The 20,418-nt window shown below is 38.9% G+C and overlaps 1 protein-coding gene across 1 annotated transcript; it reads left to right on the forward strand.

Moving 5' to 3' along the window:
- Positions 1 to 969: 969 nt before the first annotated feature.
- Positions 970 to 19,866, forward strand: LOC140924630 (uncharacterized). The gene is made up of 7 exons (XM_073374647.1): positions 970 to 1,029; positions 4,264 to 5,494; positions 6,781 to 6,873; positions 7,947 to 8,045; positions 10,195 to 10,287; positions 12,955 to 13,053; positions 14,649 to 19,866. Exons 1-7 carry the CDS (start codon positions 1,024 to 1,026, stop codon positions 18,581 to 18,583), a joined length of 5,556 nt encoding a protein of 1,851 aa, XP_073230748.1. The 5' UTR covers positions 970 to 1,023; the 3' UTR covers positions 18,584 to 19,866.
- Positions 19,867 to 20,418: the final 552 nt, after the last annotated feature.

The following is a 20,418-nucleotide window of genomic DNA, read 5'->3' on the forward strand; positions in this document are numbered from 1 at the left end:
CTAGACAGTGGAGTCCAGGATTCCCCTTCTGCTGTCAGCATACTTATGGGATAAATTCTCTTTTGAAAAAAGTATTAATGCTAATAAAGTTGGGATAGAAAGAGGTTATTGTTTTGAAAAATACACCTTCAAAAAGAATTAGATTGTTTATACGTACTCGTAATGTAAATTAAGTTACCCTGAAAGTGCCAGCCCAGCTATCACTACTTTTTTTATACCTTACCTTGTGGCTTTTTTTTTTTATTTTGGTGGTTTTTGAAATTTTTTGTGGTTTCCATCAAGGTCTACATACAGCTGTAAGAAGTAAACTTGACCACCCCCCATCCCCCCCCCCCCTCCCCAGTAAACACATTGCTGCAAACAATATGACCTCTACAACTGTAATAACTTAGAATGATAATACAGTATTTATTTTGTTGTATGTGAAATCTATCCTCTGGTTAAACCTGGCCCCAGTTGTACAAAAGGTGAATAACTCTATCCACTGGTTAGAGATTCATCCATAGCACTATCCACTGTTTGAACAACCAGGGCCAGGACTATAATATTATTTTAAACCTAGTTTGGTTCAGAATTTCCTTTCTTTCTTAGCCTGTATTAATCATACAGATCTACAGTGTGTAGGTGACAATGAAATTCTGGTTTACTCTGAGAACAGATTTTACCTACAACATTTTCAAATGTTGGTTTACCTGTATTTTGACTCAAATAAAAAATATAATGCAGTTGTTAAGACTCAGAAGGAGAAAAACCAGACTGGACAAATCCCAATAATGATAATTGGGATAGGTCCAACAACTAATAATTATTATTAGTTGTTGCGAATTACAAAAAGTCATAAATCCACAAAATTATTATATAATTAATTAAACTCCCACAAAAAGAAAGTGTCAAATGGTACATGTAGCTTGTTTACAACATTGCACCATTATTTACAATGTGTGCTTTCTTTCTCTGTTCCTGTTGTAGTCTTCATGTCTGCAGTGTTGAAGGATTTTTAGGATTCCTGTGGTGTCAAGGCTGATGGAGGTAAGCAAAATTTGTCATCTGTTAGCTAATAGTGTTAGTCAAGTGAAGGTTGATTTTTCTTGGTATCTTGTAAACAAGTTGTAAGGTTTGAGGTGTGAGAATTAGTTCTAGTTGTGGTTTTGAATGTTGGTGTAGGGATGTTAATTATATCAGACTTTGAATCAGGGGAGGTCTGATTTGAGCCCCCTCTGTTCCATCTCTTGATTTTTAACTCAGAAAAAACCGCAAAGTAATAACAGTACTATCCTTATGCATAAGGGAAGAAACTTTTCCGGGGGGGCGGGGGGGAAGTTGGTTTAAAGGAAGTCTGGCTGGGTCTGTGCTGCTAAAACCCTTCGATTCTGACCCTGTGTAAAGCAAAATGGATTCAACTTGCTACCCTGTTTAAAATGCTTAATAGTGACATTGAATACTTTTTTTAAGATTGAATTCCCATAAACCTCTACCATGCAGAGCTGCACATACTGAGTGACCTAAACATGGAAGTTTCCCAACCTCTACCCCACCCCACCCCCTCCCTGAGTGCGTGTGTCAATTTGTAAACTCCCAAGGGAACCATTTCAGATATATGGAGGCGAAGAAACAATGCAATTTTTAATAACTACATCTCATCAAGACATCAGGACTAATTTCAGTTGTGTACGTGATAGATCTACACTGTTTACTCACTTTTCAGGGCAGTTTTTCAAAATATGTACAAACGTACTTGTCACCCGTTTAAAGTTTTCATACTAAAGATCAACTTCACTACAATATCGTTCAAAAGCAATACTAAATTCTCAGTGATTCTTACAGTGGGTTAAATAAAGAGGGAATCCACCAGGAAATTGAGTAATTTTATTTTTTTCGTGGACAAAAATCCTGCACCAGAATAATTTAAAGCATATTGCTTTCTTTTTTACATTTTTCAAGGGTTAGAGATGTAATAATTACATCTAAGACTAATTATTAGTCTCTTTTACATTTTTCAAGGGTTAGAGATGTAATAATTACATCTAAGACTAATTATTAGTCTTCTATGATAACACCAAAGAAAATTTCTCATGGGAGCCCAAGAAAATGAATGTCAAATTTCACAAAATTACATCTTACACATTAAATTTTCAGAATTTTTCCTGTGTTTTCACAATTCTTGTGAAATTTGAAATTCATTTTCTTGGAATCCCATGAGAAATTTTCTTTGGTGTTATTACAGATGACCACTTACATCTTTAGCTCTTGAAAAATGTAAAAAGAATGCAATATTCTTAAGAGCAGCTCTGCGTAATTATCAACTTAAGATGAGGAAATAGTCAAAATATGACCTGGCCTCAAACTCGGCCAGAATAAAGCCCTATGTGCCATAGTTACAAAATCGTTGGTTTCAGTACGATCGAGTGAATAATAATTTTTTAACAAATTTTTTTCTTCCCAAGGCCTTTTAAAAATTATTGTGCAGGTACAAGATCTTTGTCCACTGAGAATTAAAATTACTCAGTTTCCTGGTGGATTCCTTCTTAAACATTCCTTTTGTACGTTACCAAGCACAAATTTTAAGACAGTATTTTGAGTATTGTGAGTATTTTTTCTGTGTTTTTGTGTTTTCTCCTTTTATTTAACAGGCATGATCTGTAATATGTAAAAGTAGATGAAACGTGATCTATGATGTCAAAAAATTATTTTGTAGAAAACAACAGAATGACTAGTGTCATGATCTCAAAAGATTGTGTGCATTATTAGGAATTACAGAAAAATACATAGGTTTTTTAAAAATATAATAATTTCGTCAAAGGTATTTAACATAGACGTAAGCAAAAAGAATGGTAAAGAAAAAAATTTGAATAGTATTACTCTCTGAGCTTTAAATTCTAAATATCTGGTGAAAAGGTAACATTATCCGACTTAATAAAAATCTAATTAAATTTAGATTTTACTAACAACGTAATTTTTTTTGAGTTTTGATCTTAGTCAAGAAACTATTTCTTCCTTTACCTCTCCTCTCATGGGTCTTTAATTTTGTGTGTTTTTTTTTTTAAACTGGCTACATACCATTGGGAACAATGCTGTGGTGGACTAGTATCCCATCCTGGGAGGGGTGGTACAGTACTCAAACCAAGATAAGCTCTTACTGTGTGGGCTTCAATGGCTTGTTTCAACCCTTTAAGCACCAGTATCCACATACAAATTCTCCAGACTGATCTCAATGCATTCCTTAACCCTTGAAGCCCTAAGAGTGATCAGTGTCAAATTTCTCCTTGTAGTACCACTTCTTTATAAAACACAGTGGTCATGAGAATTGAGGAGCTGATCACACAAAATGAATCTAATTGATACTTCAACAAATTCTCTCCACTACTTCTATTGAAAACAAATAGGGAGAACAAATGAGAAGTTGAATTTTGATATTAGGGTTTAAAGGATTAAAAGAATTACATGTAGTTAAGAGAGTTTGATTAACGATTAAAGCATTTTCATTAAGTGATCATTTTATTAATTTCATATCACTAAATGGGCAGTTTAAATACATGTACAGTATTTCACACCTCTTAGTGTGATACAGGTGCACTGTGCTGTTGAGACACTCTTAGTAACTTGCGTCATCTTTGACCCTTCACCCTGCAAGTTGTCTCTGTCCCCCTCCCTTTCAAGCACATGAATAAATCATACTGGGCCAGTCCATGTCAAGTGTTACAGTACATAATTGATAAATACAGTCTATCATTTAAGAATAAAGGGGGAGTGGAGGGGAGGGGAGGCTTAAAAGAGAGCGGGGGCTTAATAACTTTCTTTTCCTGAAAGAGGGGGGGGGGGGCTTAATAACTTTTTTCCTTTGAAAAGGGGAGGACTTATTTGGCAGGGGGTGGGGGGTTAATAGAGGATTTATGGTATAGAGATATACATATACATGAGACACCACTGGTAGCCCAAACTCTCAAAAAATGTCCTGCATGTCTTTTTAGTCAATTTTTTCAAGTGTGCTCACCGACAGAAAAGCAGTGGAAGAGAATGCTCAATGAAAGTTTGAAAGAACTTACTATTGAGAAGGCTTTTTAATAACCTGAGGTCAAGCTCTATTTTCGTTCCTCTTTGTAAATAACATTCCAGCAGGCAAGGCGAAACGAAAAGAGAAATGTTAGCGGGACTACGTAAGAGAGAATGTATGAGAACTGCTAAGATTGAGCCTGATCTCAGGTTAGGATCTCAGGTTAGCTTTTCAATAAACCCTTGAATAAATTTATTCCACTCTTCTTTTAGGAATTGTCATCCTTTCCTAGCATAGCCTCTACATCACAGGAAGACCACGAAAGCATATCAAGATCCACTTCCACCAGGAAATTGAGAGTAACTCTGTTAAGCAGTGAATGGAGATCAACGAAAGGAGGCTTGTCAACCATCAACCGAGAGCTGGCCATTCAGTTGGCTAAACACCCCAGCGTGGAGGTCAGTGTTTATCTTCCCAAGTGCAGCGAGGAAGATAAACAAGTTGCTGCAAGTCACAATGTTCATCTCATTGAAGCAGAGGAAATGGCAGGTTATGACAATCCAGTAGACTGGTTGTCCTCTTTACCAGACGGCCATGTTGTGGACTGTGTGATAGGACATGGGGCCATTCTTGGTCGGCAAGTGCAGGTTATCAAGCGTCAGTGTAAGTGCAAGTGGATTCAGGTCGTTCATACAGCTCCTGAAGAGCTTGGTATGTTCAAGTCCTACACAGATGCCATTTCAAGAGGTGAGAAGAAGCACCAGGCTGAGGTAAAACTCTGTGAAAAAGCTGATCAAGTTGTAGCAGTTGGACCCAAGCTGGCTGCAGCTTTTTCAGGTTATCTGCGTCCTTGTGGAAAAGATCAAGATGTTCTCAATCTTACCCCAGGCATTTTCTCTGAGTTTGCTTATGTAAAGCAAGCCTCTCAAGAAATAAGTTCATTCAGTGTTTTAGTGTTTGGACGTAGCGACAGTGAAGATTTTCAGCTGAAGGGATATGATATTGCTGCTCAAGCCATTGCTGAGTTGAAAGACGTGACCTACAAACTTGTATTTGTTGGAGCAACAAGCGGAGAAGAAGATAAAGTAGCAGACTTGCTACTCAAGCAAGGCATTGATCGCAGTCAACTGAGGGTGCGTCGTTTTAATGAAAGCAGAGAGCAGCTAGCCCAGTTGTTTTGTGAGGTAGATCTTGCTATAATGCCATCACGAACTGAGGGATTCGGTTTAGCTGCCCTTGAGGCTTTATCAGCTGGTCTGCCTGTGCTGGTTAGTGGGAACTCTGGTCTTGGCGAAGCTTTGAAGAAAGTTTCGTTTGGTTCAAACTGCGTGGTGAAGTCGGAAAATCCAAAAGATTGGGCCAATGCGATCAGAATTGTCCGTGAAAAAGACAGAGAGATGCGACTTGACGAGTGTAAAACCCTACGTGAAAAATACGCTATGAAGCACAACTGGCGAGATGACTGTAATAGACTTGTGGAACGAATGCTAAACATTTCTGGAGGTAACATGTTCACATTGTTATTTAAGTTGGTCTTTATGTTTTAGAATGCTGACGTTAGGAAATGTACATGTACGAGTTAAGCAGCTACAACAACCAGTAGTCAAAACCTGAGTAATACAATGAATTTGCATTCATTCAAACTTCATCGCCATTTTTCCAACTTTCACAATTTGTTAAATGCGTGCAAAAACAGGAAGGAAATTTTCTCTTCTGTGTTCTTTGATTACTAACCAGCAAAGAAATGTACAGAGTCGTGCAGAGAGTTGCTGTTTTGCTAATTAAACTTTTTACTTTTGTCGTCGTGGCGGTTGCCTAATACATAGTTCCCAAACAATCGTCCGGATTATCTTAATTAATCGCTGCCAGTTTTTTTGGGCAAGTCGTTCCGGACGATTACTAAATAGGACGTAGCCTGTAAACAAAAATACTTCAGTTCTGTTCAAGGTTGAGTTGTTTGAAACATGTTTAACGGTAATCGTACGAAGTTACGCAAACTCATACAACAACCAGTAGTGAAAACCTGAGTAACAAAATGAATTCCATTCATTTAAACTTCATCGCAATTTTTCTAATCCGGATCATCTTAATCGCCCCAAGTTTTTGGACTAAATGTTTTCGGACAATTGTTCAAGGTTGAGTTATGGGAAGCAGCGAGGCCGAGTGGTTAGAGCGCTGGACTCGCAATTCGGAGGACCCGAGTTCCAGTCCTTCTCTGACCGCTCCCTCTCCCTCTCTGTTCACGGTAGTCCCGAGTTCAAATCCTCGGCCACGCATGTAAATAGCCATCTGGTTTGCCTCCGGTCAGTTAGGATTCTTAACCCTATTATGTTTGATTTGAATTATTTGTTTCATTCATTTGCTCGGCCCCGCTAGCGTAAGTGCTATAAATACTGCTGAGGGTAAATAAAGAAAATATTATCATAGTTGACTGAAACATGTCCTAGTTTAACTGTAAATAGCGCATATGAGTTGTCATGGTAACCAACCCTGGTTTGTGCTAATCGCCTTACAAAAAACTCGGTCCAGGCCATTGCTATCTTCGAAACACATGCTGGATCGTCTCAATCGCCTGGAAACATTGTGCCATAACTAGCCCGATCAAAACGATGCTGACGATAAGAGACCTTACGATTCGACAACGCTGACTCTAATAAAGGTGTGCTGAAAAATAAACTTCGCATTCTCTCAAACATTTTCGCGATTGGAGTGGATTGGTGAAACTCTTAAACTCTGTTTAAATCAACGGGTCTGCGACGTTGATAAAGAATTGTTTCTATTTTTTGTAGGTTCCAATGCAGATGAGCAGGATTTATCTAAGAAAGCGGCTGTGAGCTGTCAAGATGTAAAAGCCTCTTCTTCTGTGAAATCTCTTCAAAAAGGTACACTTAAGTTGAATCTTGGAAAGATGAACATAATATTTATTAGAGTAAATCTTTGTTTTTCATGTAAAACGTTTACCGTAGTCTAACGAGAGCTTATTGAGTAATCCTTGCTGGACAATTGGATTAACCAGGAATAGTTGGGGCACTAAAAACACTCGTCTGAAAAGAGTCGAAATTCTTTCACAATGTCACAGGTCAAACTACGTCAATTGCCGACAAAAAGCACTCCGGTTTAAGCTTTACTTGAAAGGTGAAAAATTCCTTACCAATGTTACTGAAGAGCTTTGTCCGTTGACTAACAAACGAGCCTGTTTTTCCAAGATGGGTGATCCGACGTCTCTAGTGTGAAAACGGCCATTATTAATATACCTTGGTAAATGAACGCGATTCATGAGACCTCCAAATCCCTAGATTTGCCACAATCGGGAGCCTTAGAAATATCTGCCTTCCAACGATTTTGTTCGCTTTTAGTCCCAAGCAGGATTAGTTGTCATGGTACGTAGCGTTAAGAACATGTTGGTAGGACTGTGGTGGTTATGCTCAGCGGTATTGCGCGCCAAGAGTGTATGTGTGTGAAGACGAACATGGCAGAGATGGTTTTACTATATAAACACCAATGAAATACCAGGTGATCTTTCGCGCGAAACGATGATAACTTCACATGCGAAAATATCACCGTTGCTATGGCTACGTAGTAATTTGCGCCTTTCATACCAAAAAACTATTAAAGTGAAATGGCTTGGTATTTCATTGGTGTTTATATAATAAATAGAACATTACATGGCCACATGGAGATACGAAATTTCTGTTGTGTTAAAAAAAATATTTCACTTGTTCGCTACGCTCACTCGTGAAATATTTTTCAACCCTCGAAGAGAAATTCCGTATCTCTGCGCGGCCATGATATCCTCTATATATTTACTGTTCCGTCTACATTTGTGTACAAACCTCTTTAATCATGGCCGTACCGTATGGTTAACAAATACTTTAAAGGTGGGTTAATGAATAAATTTTCTTCGGAACAGTTATTTAAACAAAAGCCTAATTATGTTGGTATTTGCTGGATTTAGTCTCAGGCGCAGCAAAGAGATCGAAGTCTTCAAAAAAAGGCAAAAGGCCGTTATCTTCAAGCAATACTCCAAAACATCCGAGACTGTTGCGAGATGAAGGTAAAGTTTTACTTTTCCTTTATTTAGGTAAGGGTTGGTATTGTACTGCGTGTATATGAGTGAGTATATGTAAACTTTCCCAATATAGTATAATGGGGCCTTTGTAGCTGGTCTTGTGTTCCCTAAGCGCGTCTTCATAACCTGCATAACTGACGAAACAAGACGGTGGTGGTGCTTTACGTTGGCGTAGCAGCTCGTGCGCGCTGGATTTCTCCCAGCGAGAGTAGTTGCGAATCTATTTTGATCCTTCTCTTTCGCTTTCTATATGTCCCTTTGCCTTTCATTTACATAGCCAGTTTTGTTGCCCACTTAACAACTGCGTCTTTTAGTGGAGGTGGGTGTCCGGGCTGCCAGGGGCCACCACTTTGTAGACAGAGTTACGCCCCCATGGCTCGTAAACCCGCGCCTTTCAGCCACGTCTGGGCCACTCTCCCAATTTCGAACGTGCTTTATAACACTCTCAAGCTACAATCAGGCGAGTTTAGAATTTTGAGCACATTTTGGCCCAAAATATAGTCAAATCGCACTGCAATTCCTTGAGTGAAAACCTCACAAGAACAAATTTTTCTGTCTCTTTATGAATATGGATGAGGTCCCTAACAATTCAACTCAACGAGAAAAGTTCACCTAAATTTGACAAATTGTGAGAGTAAGGAAAAAATTGCGATAACTTTGAAAGAGCGCGAAGTTAATTTTACTTTTTCGAGACGTCTAACTGCCGTCAACTTTTGCATGTGGTTATCTAAACTCCCTACTGTGGTAACAGTCTAAAAGTAAAACTGTATAACAGTGTATAAACGGAAACAGAAAAATCTTTCATCGTAATTTTTGCCATACATGTAAACCTGATTTTCTTTAGGCCTCAAAATTTTCCATAGATGAACAGAAAATTTTCATACAGTGGAACCCCGTTAATACGACCACTTTCGGGCCATGGAAATTTGGTCGTATTAACGGGGTAGGGTCAAATTATGGTGCAAAATGCTTTTAAACTACATTCTACTACATGTGTACCTTTAATCTGTTATAAATCAACCTTTTTGCAGTTAATTAACAACCTTACGACCGCAATTCAATGCAACTGAACAATGTAACAGTAAACGAAACGGAGTAATGAGAAAAAACACTGACTTCTTTCAGTTCCTTGTTATGAAAGGAAAGGGCTTGTGATTTGTCTCGAAGACCGTTCATTTGTATATTATAGCTTACAACACTTTCACAATTATTACAAAGTTCAAAGTTCTGGGACAAAAGATAAGGAAATGGACTTGAAGAGAAAAGCCACAGTGGAAGGCAGCAGAAACAAGAAGGCAAAATAACTTTGAGAGCCTCGAAATGCTGCAAAGTGAAGTCTTTCAGATCTTTTATATTATTTATTCAAGCTTATTCATGCATCCTTTTTACTGCACACAGCAATTTACCGGAAGTCATGCTAACCACTAACACCTTTGCGTAAAAACATTCAATAAAATATTAGTAATGGGTTATTGTTTGTCAGATTGTGTCTGTTTTCATTCAGCAGCCCCACCAAGCATTTTGACTGGTCGTATTAACGGGGTAATTTTATAAAGAAAATAACGACTCAGGACTCCCAAAGGTGGTCGCTGGTCGTAATAACGGGGTGGTCGGATTAACGGGATTTTCAGATAAGAAAATGAGTGGGCTTTTGTTCGGGGCATAAAAAAGTGGTCGCAATAACGGGGTGGTCGTATTAGCGGGGTGGTCGTAAGGCGGGGTTCCACTGTATTTGGTTGTTTGTTGTTGCATCAAAAGTTCATCGGGAAACAGTGGCTCCGCTTATTTCTACGAGGTCAAGCTAAGTCCATTTTAATGCCGTTTATAGTTAACGATGTTTAGCGATGTTTAGATAGTAACAGTTACTAAATAAATATTTTAATACCTATATAGCGCGAAATACATGTGAGTATGATCTGATGCACTTTACATTAAAGCTAAACTGAATAAAATATACAAAATGAACCGCATGCATTTTAACATTGTTTATAGTAAACAATGTTTAGATAGAAGGGTTTAGCCAAATTAAAAATAGCTTAGAACTCGGTTTCAGTGACGGTTAAATGCTGGCTAATCTCCCTTCATCCCTTATGCTTTGAAGCAAAGAATAATTGTGTTACTACTCTTTTTGTAGGTCCCAATACACATGAGCAGCAGTTATCTAAGAAAGCCTCTGTGATCTGTCAAGTTGAAAAACCCTCTTCTTCTGAAAAACGTCTTCAAAAAGGTATTCTTGGATCGTAGGTGAACAATGTTATCAATGTTAGCCGTAAACAGGATTTCTTATTAGTGTACAGTCGACTCTCTCTTAACGGACACCTCTATAAGAGAGAGTCGTTATTTATCAAATAACCAAAATGCAAGATTGGTTATTTATTAAATAACCAAAAATGCGAAATTGGTTATTTATTAAATAACCAAAATGCGAAATTGGTTATTTATTAAATAACCAAAATGCAGGCAGAATGGAAAATTGGTTATTTATAAACAAACTGGACAATTGGTTATTTAGTAAATAAACAAACATGGACAATTAAAAATCCAAAACTGCGCAAAAATGGTTATTTATGGTTATTTATCTAATTTGGTCTTTGCAAGTGGTCACGTGGCCCACTTTCCCGCTCATTTCCCGTGACGACTTGCAGACTTCTATTTCCAACATGGCTTCTTCCACTTCCTTCACTTTCCTCTTTTCTCTTTCATTTACCTTCTTCCACCGTCAGTTTTCCTTCATTTACTTTCATTTTCCTCCGTACACCTTCATTCGCTTTCATTAATCTTCATTTACCTTCAGTTATTTTAATTCACCTTCATTCTAATTCATTTACCTTCATTCACACTCATCCTTCGTCATGAATATTCATCTACCTACATAGGCCTTCATTTACCTTTGCCTTCTTTCACCTTCATCTACCATCATCTTCCTCCATTAGCCTTCATTCACCTTCATCTACCCCTATTAGCCTTTATCGACGGTCACCTACATTCATTAGCCTTCTTTTACCTTCATACGCCTACATCTACCACCATTAGTCTTCATTTAACGTCATCTACTTCAGTTGGTTTTCATGGCAGTCCAGAGATTATCCAACGAATTGTCGTGCCGTCACATTATTCATTTCTGACTAACTTGTTCCCCTGTCCTTTAATCTTCAGACATTACACATATTCAAAAATAATTTTGCATTTCCGTGAAACGTATCGTATTTTACATTGTTTTGTCATACAACAGGGTCTTAACGAGGTATACATTTTCCCGACTGATCTCACATTTTGGCCATGAAAGTTTGATACCTGATCCAAAATGGTTGCAAATCCTGATCCCTGATCCCGTGAAAATCTTTTGATCCCTGAATTCAATTCTGTACTTGCTAAAAACTGAATGAAATACCAAATAAAGTGTCTCTCTTTTCGATTTCTGTTACAATTTTCTTGGTCACATCATTTGCTGACTGGAGAATTAAGGTTGGCTCCCGTCTGTTCTTTCGAGTTATCATAATTTCTATCATAATCTGTTCCACCTAAGAGCTCCCATAATGATGTATCTTCTAATAAACCTTTCGCACGCAAGTGGGGAGGAAAGCTGTAGCGCCGAAGGCGACCCAACCTTGTAGATCTGAGGGCATGCTCCCCCAGAAAATTTTTAAATTTAGGGCTTCGGAAATCCTATTCCAGCGTTTTCCTCGGGACATTTTCAGTAAATTAATACGCAGGAAAATGCTACTTTCCTGCTCCTGAGATCTCTTTCGGTAAAGATTGGCTTGACCAATGATCAAAAGTACCTAAAGAATTCCACAATATCAGGATGATTAGAGAATCCTGTCGCAATAGCCTTTGCGTTAGGGGCAGCCACCTTGGATGAGCGTCAAAACTACTCAGGGACTATTTTTCTCGCTTCCCTCCAACCCCTCCCGCCCCCTAAGTAGTTTTGACACTCATCCAAGATGGCTGCCCGTAACGCAAAGTGCTCCTTCTCGACGATCTTACGGAAAAATAGGGACTGTGAAGTGTGATCAGTCTGTAGTGACATGTATCAGATTTGGTTCGGTCAGCTAACTTCAAAGCAGCCCGGAGCCATTTCTGCATTTAACCGCGCTATGTTTTTGGAAGAAGCCGTGTTGGAAATAGAAGTCTGCAGGTCGTTATGGGAACTGAGAGGGAAAATGGGCCACGTGGCTACTTGCTAAGACCAAATTAGGTAAATAACCATTTCTGTATTAAATAACCATTTTTGCACATTTTTGGATTTTTAATCGTCCAAAGCAAGTTTGTTTATTTACTAAATAACCAATTGTCCAGTTTGTTTATAAATAACCAATTTTCCATTCTGCCCGCATTTTGGTTATTTAATAAATAACCAATTTCGCATTTTGGTTATTTAATAAATAACCAATTTCGCATTTTGGTTATTTAACAAATAAAAAATTTCGCATTTTGATTATTTAATAAATAACCAATCTCGCATTTTGGTCATTTGATAAATAACCAATTTCGCATTTTGGTTATTTATTAAATAACCAATCTCGCATTTGGTTATTTAGAAAAAACCACTTTTTAATTTTTGGTTATTTGTTAAATAACCAAATTTCAGTTTTGGTTATTTGTAAATAACCAATTTTATATTTTGGTTATTTAGAAATAATAAAACTGTAATGTGGTTTTTTGTAAATAACCACTCTTGTTTTGGTTATATACAAATAACCACTCTAATTAATAAAATACATTTGGTGCCCCATATTTTTCAAGCTTTGTTAATAGAATGGCCATATCGAGCCTAATATTTAGGTGGACAGTTAGTACAATTGCAAATAAGGATTGAATATTAGTGTATATATCGTAAAGGTAGAAAATAATATTGGGAAAAGTACAAAAACAGTATTTGATTGGATTTTAGGCGCGGCAAAGAAACGCCAGTCTTCCAAGAAACGCAAAAGGCCATTATCTTCAAGTAACATTCCAGCTCCAAAATACCCAAGGCCATTAGAAGATAAAGGTAAGGTTTGTTTTTGCTCATGTTCGAATAGGGGTTTGTCGTTTCTTTTTATGTATATTGTATATGTACAATCTACTTAGTGGGGAAGATGTTTTTCCGCAGTCAGTGATACAGGCGGCTCGTGAAAAAATTCAAGTACTCCCCGCGTAGGAGTCGGACCTATGACCTTCTGGTTACTGGTAGAGATGCTCTACCACTGAACCACAGGAAACTCGTTGGAACTGAGGCCACTAAACTAGGTTCACGTGACAAACATCCTGAAAACTGCTCCGAGGACTATAGGACTAGTATGACACACTACATCGGAAGTAACACAAAGTGGATAATGTTGTGTTCATTGATTGAGGCTCTATAATGCCCGTACGGCTCTGCTTCCGGTCTGAAGTTGGACTCTCACAAGGCTTGAGTCGCTCTCATTCACGCTCGGAGCAAATTGTACGCTTCTCACGTCTGACTCGCTCTCTCAATTTCGAAACATTCTTCATAACACCCTCAAGCTACAATCAGGCCAGTTGAAAATTTGAGCACATTTTGGTCCAAAACGTAGTCGAGTCGCTGGCCCAAAACATAGTCCAGTCGTGATACTGTTCCTGGAGTGAAAGATTATGCATGGTCAACGGTTTAGTTCCTCACTCAGTGTTTTTTTTTTTGTTTGTTTGTTTTTGTGCGTCACTACCAGAGGCGCAGCACAATAAAGTTTCCTCTTGGTTTATTTGTTTGTTCTCTGTTAAGGAATTTTCCATCTGAAGTTTGTTAACTCTGACAAGATAAAGGAAGCCTTTGACATTTGCCTAAAGACTTTGATGGATCACCAATGATGTGTTACAAAAGCAAAATCTTTAAGGCGACGTAATTTTACAAAGAATGCGTTTTACGTGTAAATGTGGGAGGAGAGTAAATGTGGCAGTATACTTTAGAACTTTTTTATTTGATCCCAAAATGATAAAGAAGTTAGTTTCTCTTTGGTGCTGTATCAGTGGAAATATAAAACACAGAAATTTGGTATTAACTATTAAGTTAAAAAATTTAGTTTGAGCTCCAGCCGTGCGATACAGTGTAGGGTTAGGGTTATTCAACGTTACCTTGTGAAGCCTATTCGTGCACAGCCAGAAAGAGCAAATAGTGAGTTCACTAACGGTGAACTTACGCAAAAGAAAGCCGAAGTAAAGAAGACAGCAAAACTTGTGTGACAAGCGTGTCAATAATAAATTTGGAAATTTTGCGCCAAACTTAACTTTTCTTTTAAACACATCTCAGTTTAAAAGACCAGAATACTTTATTGGTAAATGAAAATCACGACAAAACTCGTAACTGATAACCCATTCACGTTTGTCACACACCAACGTTTTCTGGCATTTTCGTCTTTCTGTCGTCCTTTTGCTAAGCTCCCAGACTCGTACCCAGTCGCTATTTAAGTGTTTTTTTGGATGAGAGAAGATTGAGGATTAGGTTGAGGCGCGCGCGGGGTCTCATGGGAAGACGTAGTAATGTAGTGACGGTAGAAAGAATTTTCGGTCATTCTACTCATCAAAGGAATGAAAGAACAGCATTTTACAAATTAATGAGAAATACTCCCGATCTCCTTTTTCCAGCAGATTGGTACATCTCAGTTGTTGTGAAGCTTCTCAAAGGTGAATACAAAAGGCGTTCTCAGTTAAGACCACTTCTTTGGGACAACACCATCGAGTTACCCCTGGATGACGTCTACACGAGACTTAAAATCGTTTCAAGGCGGAAAGCAGACTTCCGAGTGGATGATAACGAGGTGAATGTATTCGACATCTTCACAGCTCTTGATAAAGGTGAGGATGTTATGACGCTTGTTGAAGGGAGTCCAGGAATCGGTAAAACTACGTTTTGCCTTAAACTTGCTTATGACTGGGCACATGGAAAAATTCCAGCTGAGTGTTCTTTTCCCAAATTCGAGCTGATGTTGCTTTTGAAATGTCGAGACATACATAAGGATATAATGGAAAGTATCAGTGAACAACTGTTGCCAGAAGATGTGGAGGAGAAGACTAAAGAGAGGCTGTTTAACTTCGTCAAGGACATTCATAATCAGGAGAGAACTTTAATCATTTTGGACGGTTTGGATGAGCTTCCCAAAGATTCCGAACGTTATGTAGATAAACTGCTTCAAAGAAGAATTTTATCATTTTGTTATGTTTTGGCTACCTCCCGGCAAGAAAGGGGAATTGATGTACGGAAAAAGTACGGTTTTGACATCCTTTTGGAGATTAAAGGATTCACAGAAAGTGATGCATTTGATTATATCAGAAAACATTTTAAAAATGTTGGTCCCTTGCATTCATCAAAGGGAGAAAGTCTCATTAAGGAAATTGAAGAAAACTCTCTGTTACATGCCTTGCGAAATAATCCTCTAAATTTGCTTCTTCTTTGTGTTATTTATGAGGACTATGAGGGGAATTTACCGTCTTCCCGCTCTGAGCTTTACCAAGTTATTGTGCTGTGCCTTTTAAGGAGACATTGCGCTAAACACAATCTAGAGGTTCCTGAAGAAAACAGAGCCTTAGAGAAGCAATATGAAGAGACCATTCTTGCACTTGGAGAGTTAGCTTGGATGTGTTTGCTGAGTGATCGCTATTGTTTTCGTGAAAGTGAATTAGCTGCGCTTGAAAGAAGATACAAAGGATTGGTATGTCGTCACGTAGGCCTTCTTTACAAGGAAGAAAGTCTGAGAAGGTTAAAGCCTCAACATGAGTACTACTTTCTTCACAAGACCTTTCAAGAGTACCTGGCTGCCGCCTTTATTGCTCACAAGTTGCGAGGAAACCAGTTAAGTTTGTTTGAGCGTCTAAGTTTTCATGAACTAGCAAAAAAGTATCGGGAAGTGTTTCTTTTTGTTTCTGGTGTACTTGGGAGAGATGCAAGCATTCTATTCACTCAGATTGGCGAAGAGCTGAAGAACTGGGGGAAATGGGACTGGGACTGGTGCAGACAGTTTGGAGTAGTGACGATGGATGATCGAAAGAGGGAAGAGAATTGGGATGACTGGGACAGCGACGACGAAGAGGACCGAGGCTGGGAAGCAGCAACTTTCCTTACGGAAAGCTTCTGCGAAAGTGGACACGCTGAAAAAGTGGCAGAGACTCTTTGTTCCTATATACCCTTCCCTACCCATGTTGAGATAAATCTTGACCCACCGCCACGCAATGACGAGAGTGGCAATATATATCACGTTTTGGATGCCTGCAAAACCTTTTCAAACTTGCAGAAGCCAGTTCGGCTTACTGTTCATAAATGTTCGCAAGGTTCAAGCTATCAGACTGTTGCAGAGCACATACAATCCTGCCCGCAGCTTGAGAGTCTTGCCATTCACACCCCTTCTGTTACGTTAGACCTAGCCAACGCCCTACATAAAGGCTTATCTGGAAACACGACTTTATCAAAGTTTACTCTGCAAGTGTGTGGCAGTATTTCTTGTGACGTAGCTGCCGTCATCGGTGAATGGCTAGCTGCGCGTAAATTCTTGAAGAACGTAACGTTTCTACTTCGCAGGGTGAAAGGTGAGGCGTGGGCCAGTTCTCTTGAAACTGGATTGTCTGCTGACACTCTTTTGTCGTCTGTGGAACTCTCTGTTCGTGGGTCAATGAGTGATACTTCGATCCTTGCTTTAGGAAAGCTTTCATTAAATAGAGCTTTGACCGAACTTTCTCTTAACATTTCAGGAGATATGCAAACTTTTATCGTTGATGTTATCGGCAAAGGAATTGCACTACAAACCGTATTAAAGTCGTTAAGTCTTGACATTGATGGCAACCTTAGTCTTTCTGGTGCTAATAGCCTGAAAAGAGGCCTTCTAGAAAATTGTTCCCTGAATAATTTGAGAGTGTTTGTCTTTGGAAAGGTTCCGAGCAACTGGCAGTCTTTTCTGGAAACTATTCGTCTGGCAAAGAAGGTATCGGTTACTTTTGATTTCTACCCAGATTCTTGTAGCAGAACAACATCTAATCAACTGGGAAATTTTTATCCTGGTCCAGATGTGGTTGAGAAAGGTTTACATACCAAACAGCATTTAACTGTGGTTCTTTGGGGTGAGCTGAGTTGTGATGGGGCGGAAGCTTTTTCTGAGCGCCTGGTACGTGCTCCCCTAACAAGCTTGGCGTTAAAGATGCACGGAAAAGTAACTGATAATGTTGCTTATTGCATTGCAAGCTATGTCAGACGTCACAACACACTGTCCTCCATGACCATCGACGTTTGGGGGGATTTGGCCCCAGGAACACGTTCTTTTCTTCAGGGACTATCAAATACCGATCAAACTGTTGAGGTGAAAGTGCATGACGTCTGTGTCCTTCCTGAAGAGTCATGCAATGCCTTTAGTGTCTCTATTGACAGTATTGCATCACTCAAACCAGTGTTGTATAAAATCAAGAGTACCAGTGTGGAAAAGATCAATTTAAAAATCATTAACGACGATGGTGCAAGTAAAGAGTGGACACACCTTATAGGTGAGGCCTTGGCAGAAAACACGACAGTAACCGCGCTCGATGTTACGATCAACAACTACATGACAAACGTGACAGCAGACTTTGGGAAAGACCTCGGGGAGAGTTTGTTGCGATGCTCTTCAATGACAGTTTTAAATCTCGCAATCAACAACTACACTAAGATGGCAGAAGGTTGGGAATGCCGTCTGGTAAAAAGTTTGTCCAAACTGGCTTCATTGACTACACTCAGTCTTGCAATTGACGATCATGGCGAGGTGAGGACAGTTGTAGAAGAAAGTTTGGGTGACGGTTTGATGGCAATGAAGTCACTGTCTACACTTTCCGTTGTAATCAATGGTAGTAATTTGGAAAAATTCTGGAGTTACTTTTTGCGAAAGTGTTTAAAAGAAAACAATTCACTGTCTCTGCTCTGCGTTACAGTTAACAACTATGACGACGACCTAGAAGATCCAGATTATTCATTTGATGACTCATTTGAAGAGCCTTATTACTGGTACGATGGCCTAGCTGATGGGTTGGCAAGAACTACATCATTAAATGAACTAACTCTGACAATTAACAACATCACTCTTATTAGTAATTGTTGGGTAGAAAGTGTCTGTAAAGGATTTTTAGAAAACGAGTCAGTGACTACTCTTACTGTGACAGTCAGCGGTGATTCCTCTTTCCCAGACTGTGTGAGCTGGGTCCCCAAACTGAATAAAGGTTTGTCGAAAAACAATTCATTAACTACGCTCACTCTTACAGCAAACGCGTATTGGGAGGGTGAACGGCGGGAAGGCAAGGACTTTTTCTGGGCTGATAAAATGTATACTACGGTTAACGCATCATTAACAACGCTTAATCTGACGATCAACATCTGCACAGAAGTCAGTGAAGATTGGTTACCAGAACTCTGTGACTGTTTGGTGAATAGTTCCTCGTTAACAACGTTTAGATTGAATGTAAACAACCATTTCGCTACAAATGAAAGTCGCATATATGACTTTAGAAAACTTCGTTTGAAATACAGATCACTATCCACATTTGAACTCACTGTAACTTTCTATGGAGAGTAATTTAAGTCAAGTGCAAAAAGTTTCAAGAGTTTTTTGTGCAGCGAAAATAAGGTACACATTATACAGAGAAATGATCGCTCGGGAATACTGTTGATCAGAAAGGAAAGCTTACAAATATTCCAACATAAGATACTAGCAGCTTTGTAGTTTGGGAAATATTGTAAATGATGATTGTGACTTGTACGCCATCTGGTTCAGTGAAACCAAGGTTAATACAACATGAAATACTAGTAGTTTTAGAGTTTGATAAATAATTGTAACCGTTTGATTCGTACGTCATCCGGCCCAGTGAAGCTAGGCAGGGGTAATACAAGATTACTTGCCAGTTGTTTAATTTTAGAGTTTGATATGGTAAATCTCGTAATTGATAATTATTACTTCGACTCAAAACTCAGCGGGGCCAAGGCTGATAGAAATGATATCTCCGCATTTTTCTCATCAGAGAAAAATAGACTTTAGTGAAGTTTGTATCACTACGATAATAACAAATTTATAGAAAAAAGTGAAATTACGTTTCAAGTAGTATACGCTTTTGCTATAATTTAGTGTAGCTTAATCGACTGCATCTGATATGTGGGTGCAATGAACATTTGTCACAAGCAAGCAAAAGGGAAGAATGCTTACTATTTTTAACTTTAAGTGCAACAAGTTTTGTTATTTAGAACTGTTAGTCACATTTTTCAACTCAATTAAAGGAATTCGCAAAGTACAAATGCCAAGTTGTTTCTTGATAATATAGAGCATTTTTACTTGCCTGGGTGGTAATCACGTGGCCAGCAGCTTTAGAAATTTATTGAACAAAAGGAAGTTTTTGTATAAAAAAAGGTTCAACTCCCACAGGATTGGTTTGAGGCACCAACATGGCCGCCATTTCACTATTTAGGACTCCAATATGTCGGCCCTTGACGTCATGTGAAAACGTTTCATAGGATATATTTAAATTCTTGGCGCGACCTTGAAATGGCTTGCGGTCCTCGACTACAAGCTGGCATACTATCCTATTAGACTTACACTCCTGAAATTTCCTTGAAAATGTTGATACGCAAAAGTCGTTTTAACAGCCCAGTGATTAGTAACGATCGAGGGTAGTTGGGAAGTGGTAGGAGTTTGTTCACTTGTGTAATGCAAGACACGCTTTGTTCAAATATTCCACATCTTTTTCTTTATGAGGCACTTTTTTGTTGATCTTCCTCCTAATCTCGTACCCAGATCTCGCTCTGTCTTACGTCGTGGGAGATCTGGTTATGAGATTACCTCTCCCCTAGGTTGAGAAAACAGCCGACATTTGGCGACGCTACCACTGGTTTCCCCGCCAAATGACGACTGAGAAGTGAGCGCAGAAATTCCATACCGATGACGAGTCACTACCTTGATCTGGGTAGTCCTTCTGATTGGTCGTGCCGCGAGGGAAATTTGATTCAACCAATCAGAAGCACTACCCAGATCTGGGTAGTGACCCGTCGTCGATATGAAATTTCTGCGCTCGTTTCTTAGACGTCATTTGGCGGGGAAACCAGTGGTAGCGTTGCCGAATGTCGGCTGTTTGCTCATGCTACCTCTCCCCCTTGTCACTCTCTCTCTCAATGGTTTATCAATACCTTTTGTTTTAATTACAATGAGAGCAGCATTGTTTTTGTCTCAGACTATTAGTGTTATCAAACGTTCACAGTGGGAGCGTATCTTCTTCCATTCAAGATTACAACTGTTCCCTGAAGAATCCGGCGTTTATCGACAAAATTATGTGGTCGTCAGCGTTATAGTGAGTGACCCTCATCTTATTTTGCACCTACCCTCCCCACCCTCTAAGTATTTTAAAACTTTACCAACAGAGATTG

This window comes from Porites lutea, chromosome 14 (assembly GCF_958299795.1).
Source record: "Porites lutea chromosome 14, jaPorLute2.1, whole genome shotgun sequence".
In the NCBI taxonomy this organism is placed as follows: Eukaryota; Metazoa; Cnidaria; class Anthozoa; order Scleractinia; family Poritidae; genus Porites; species Porites lutea.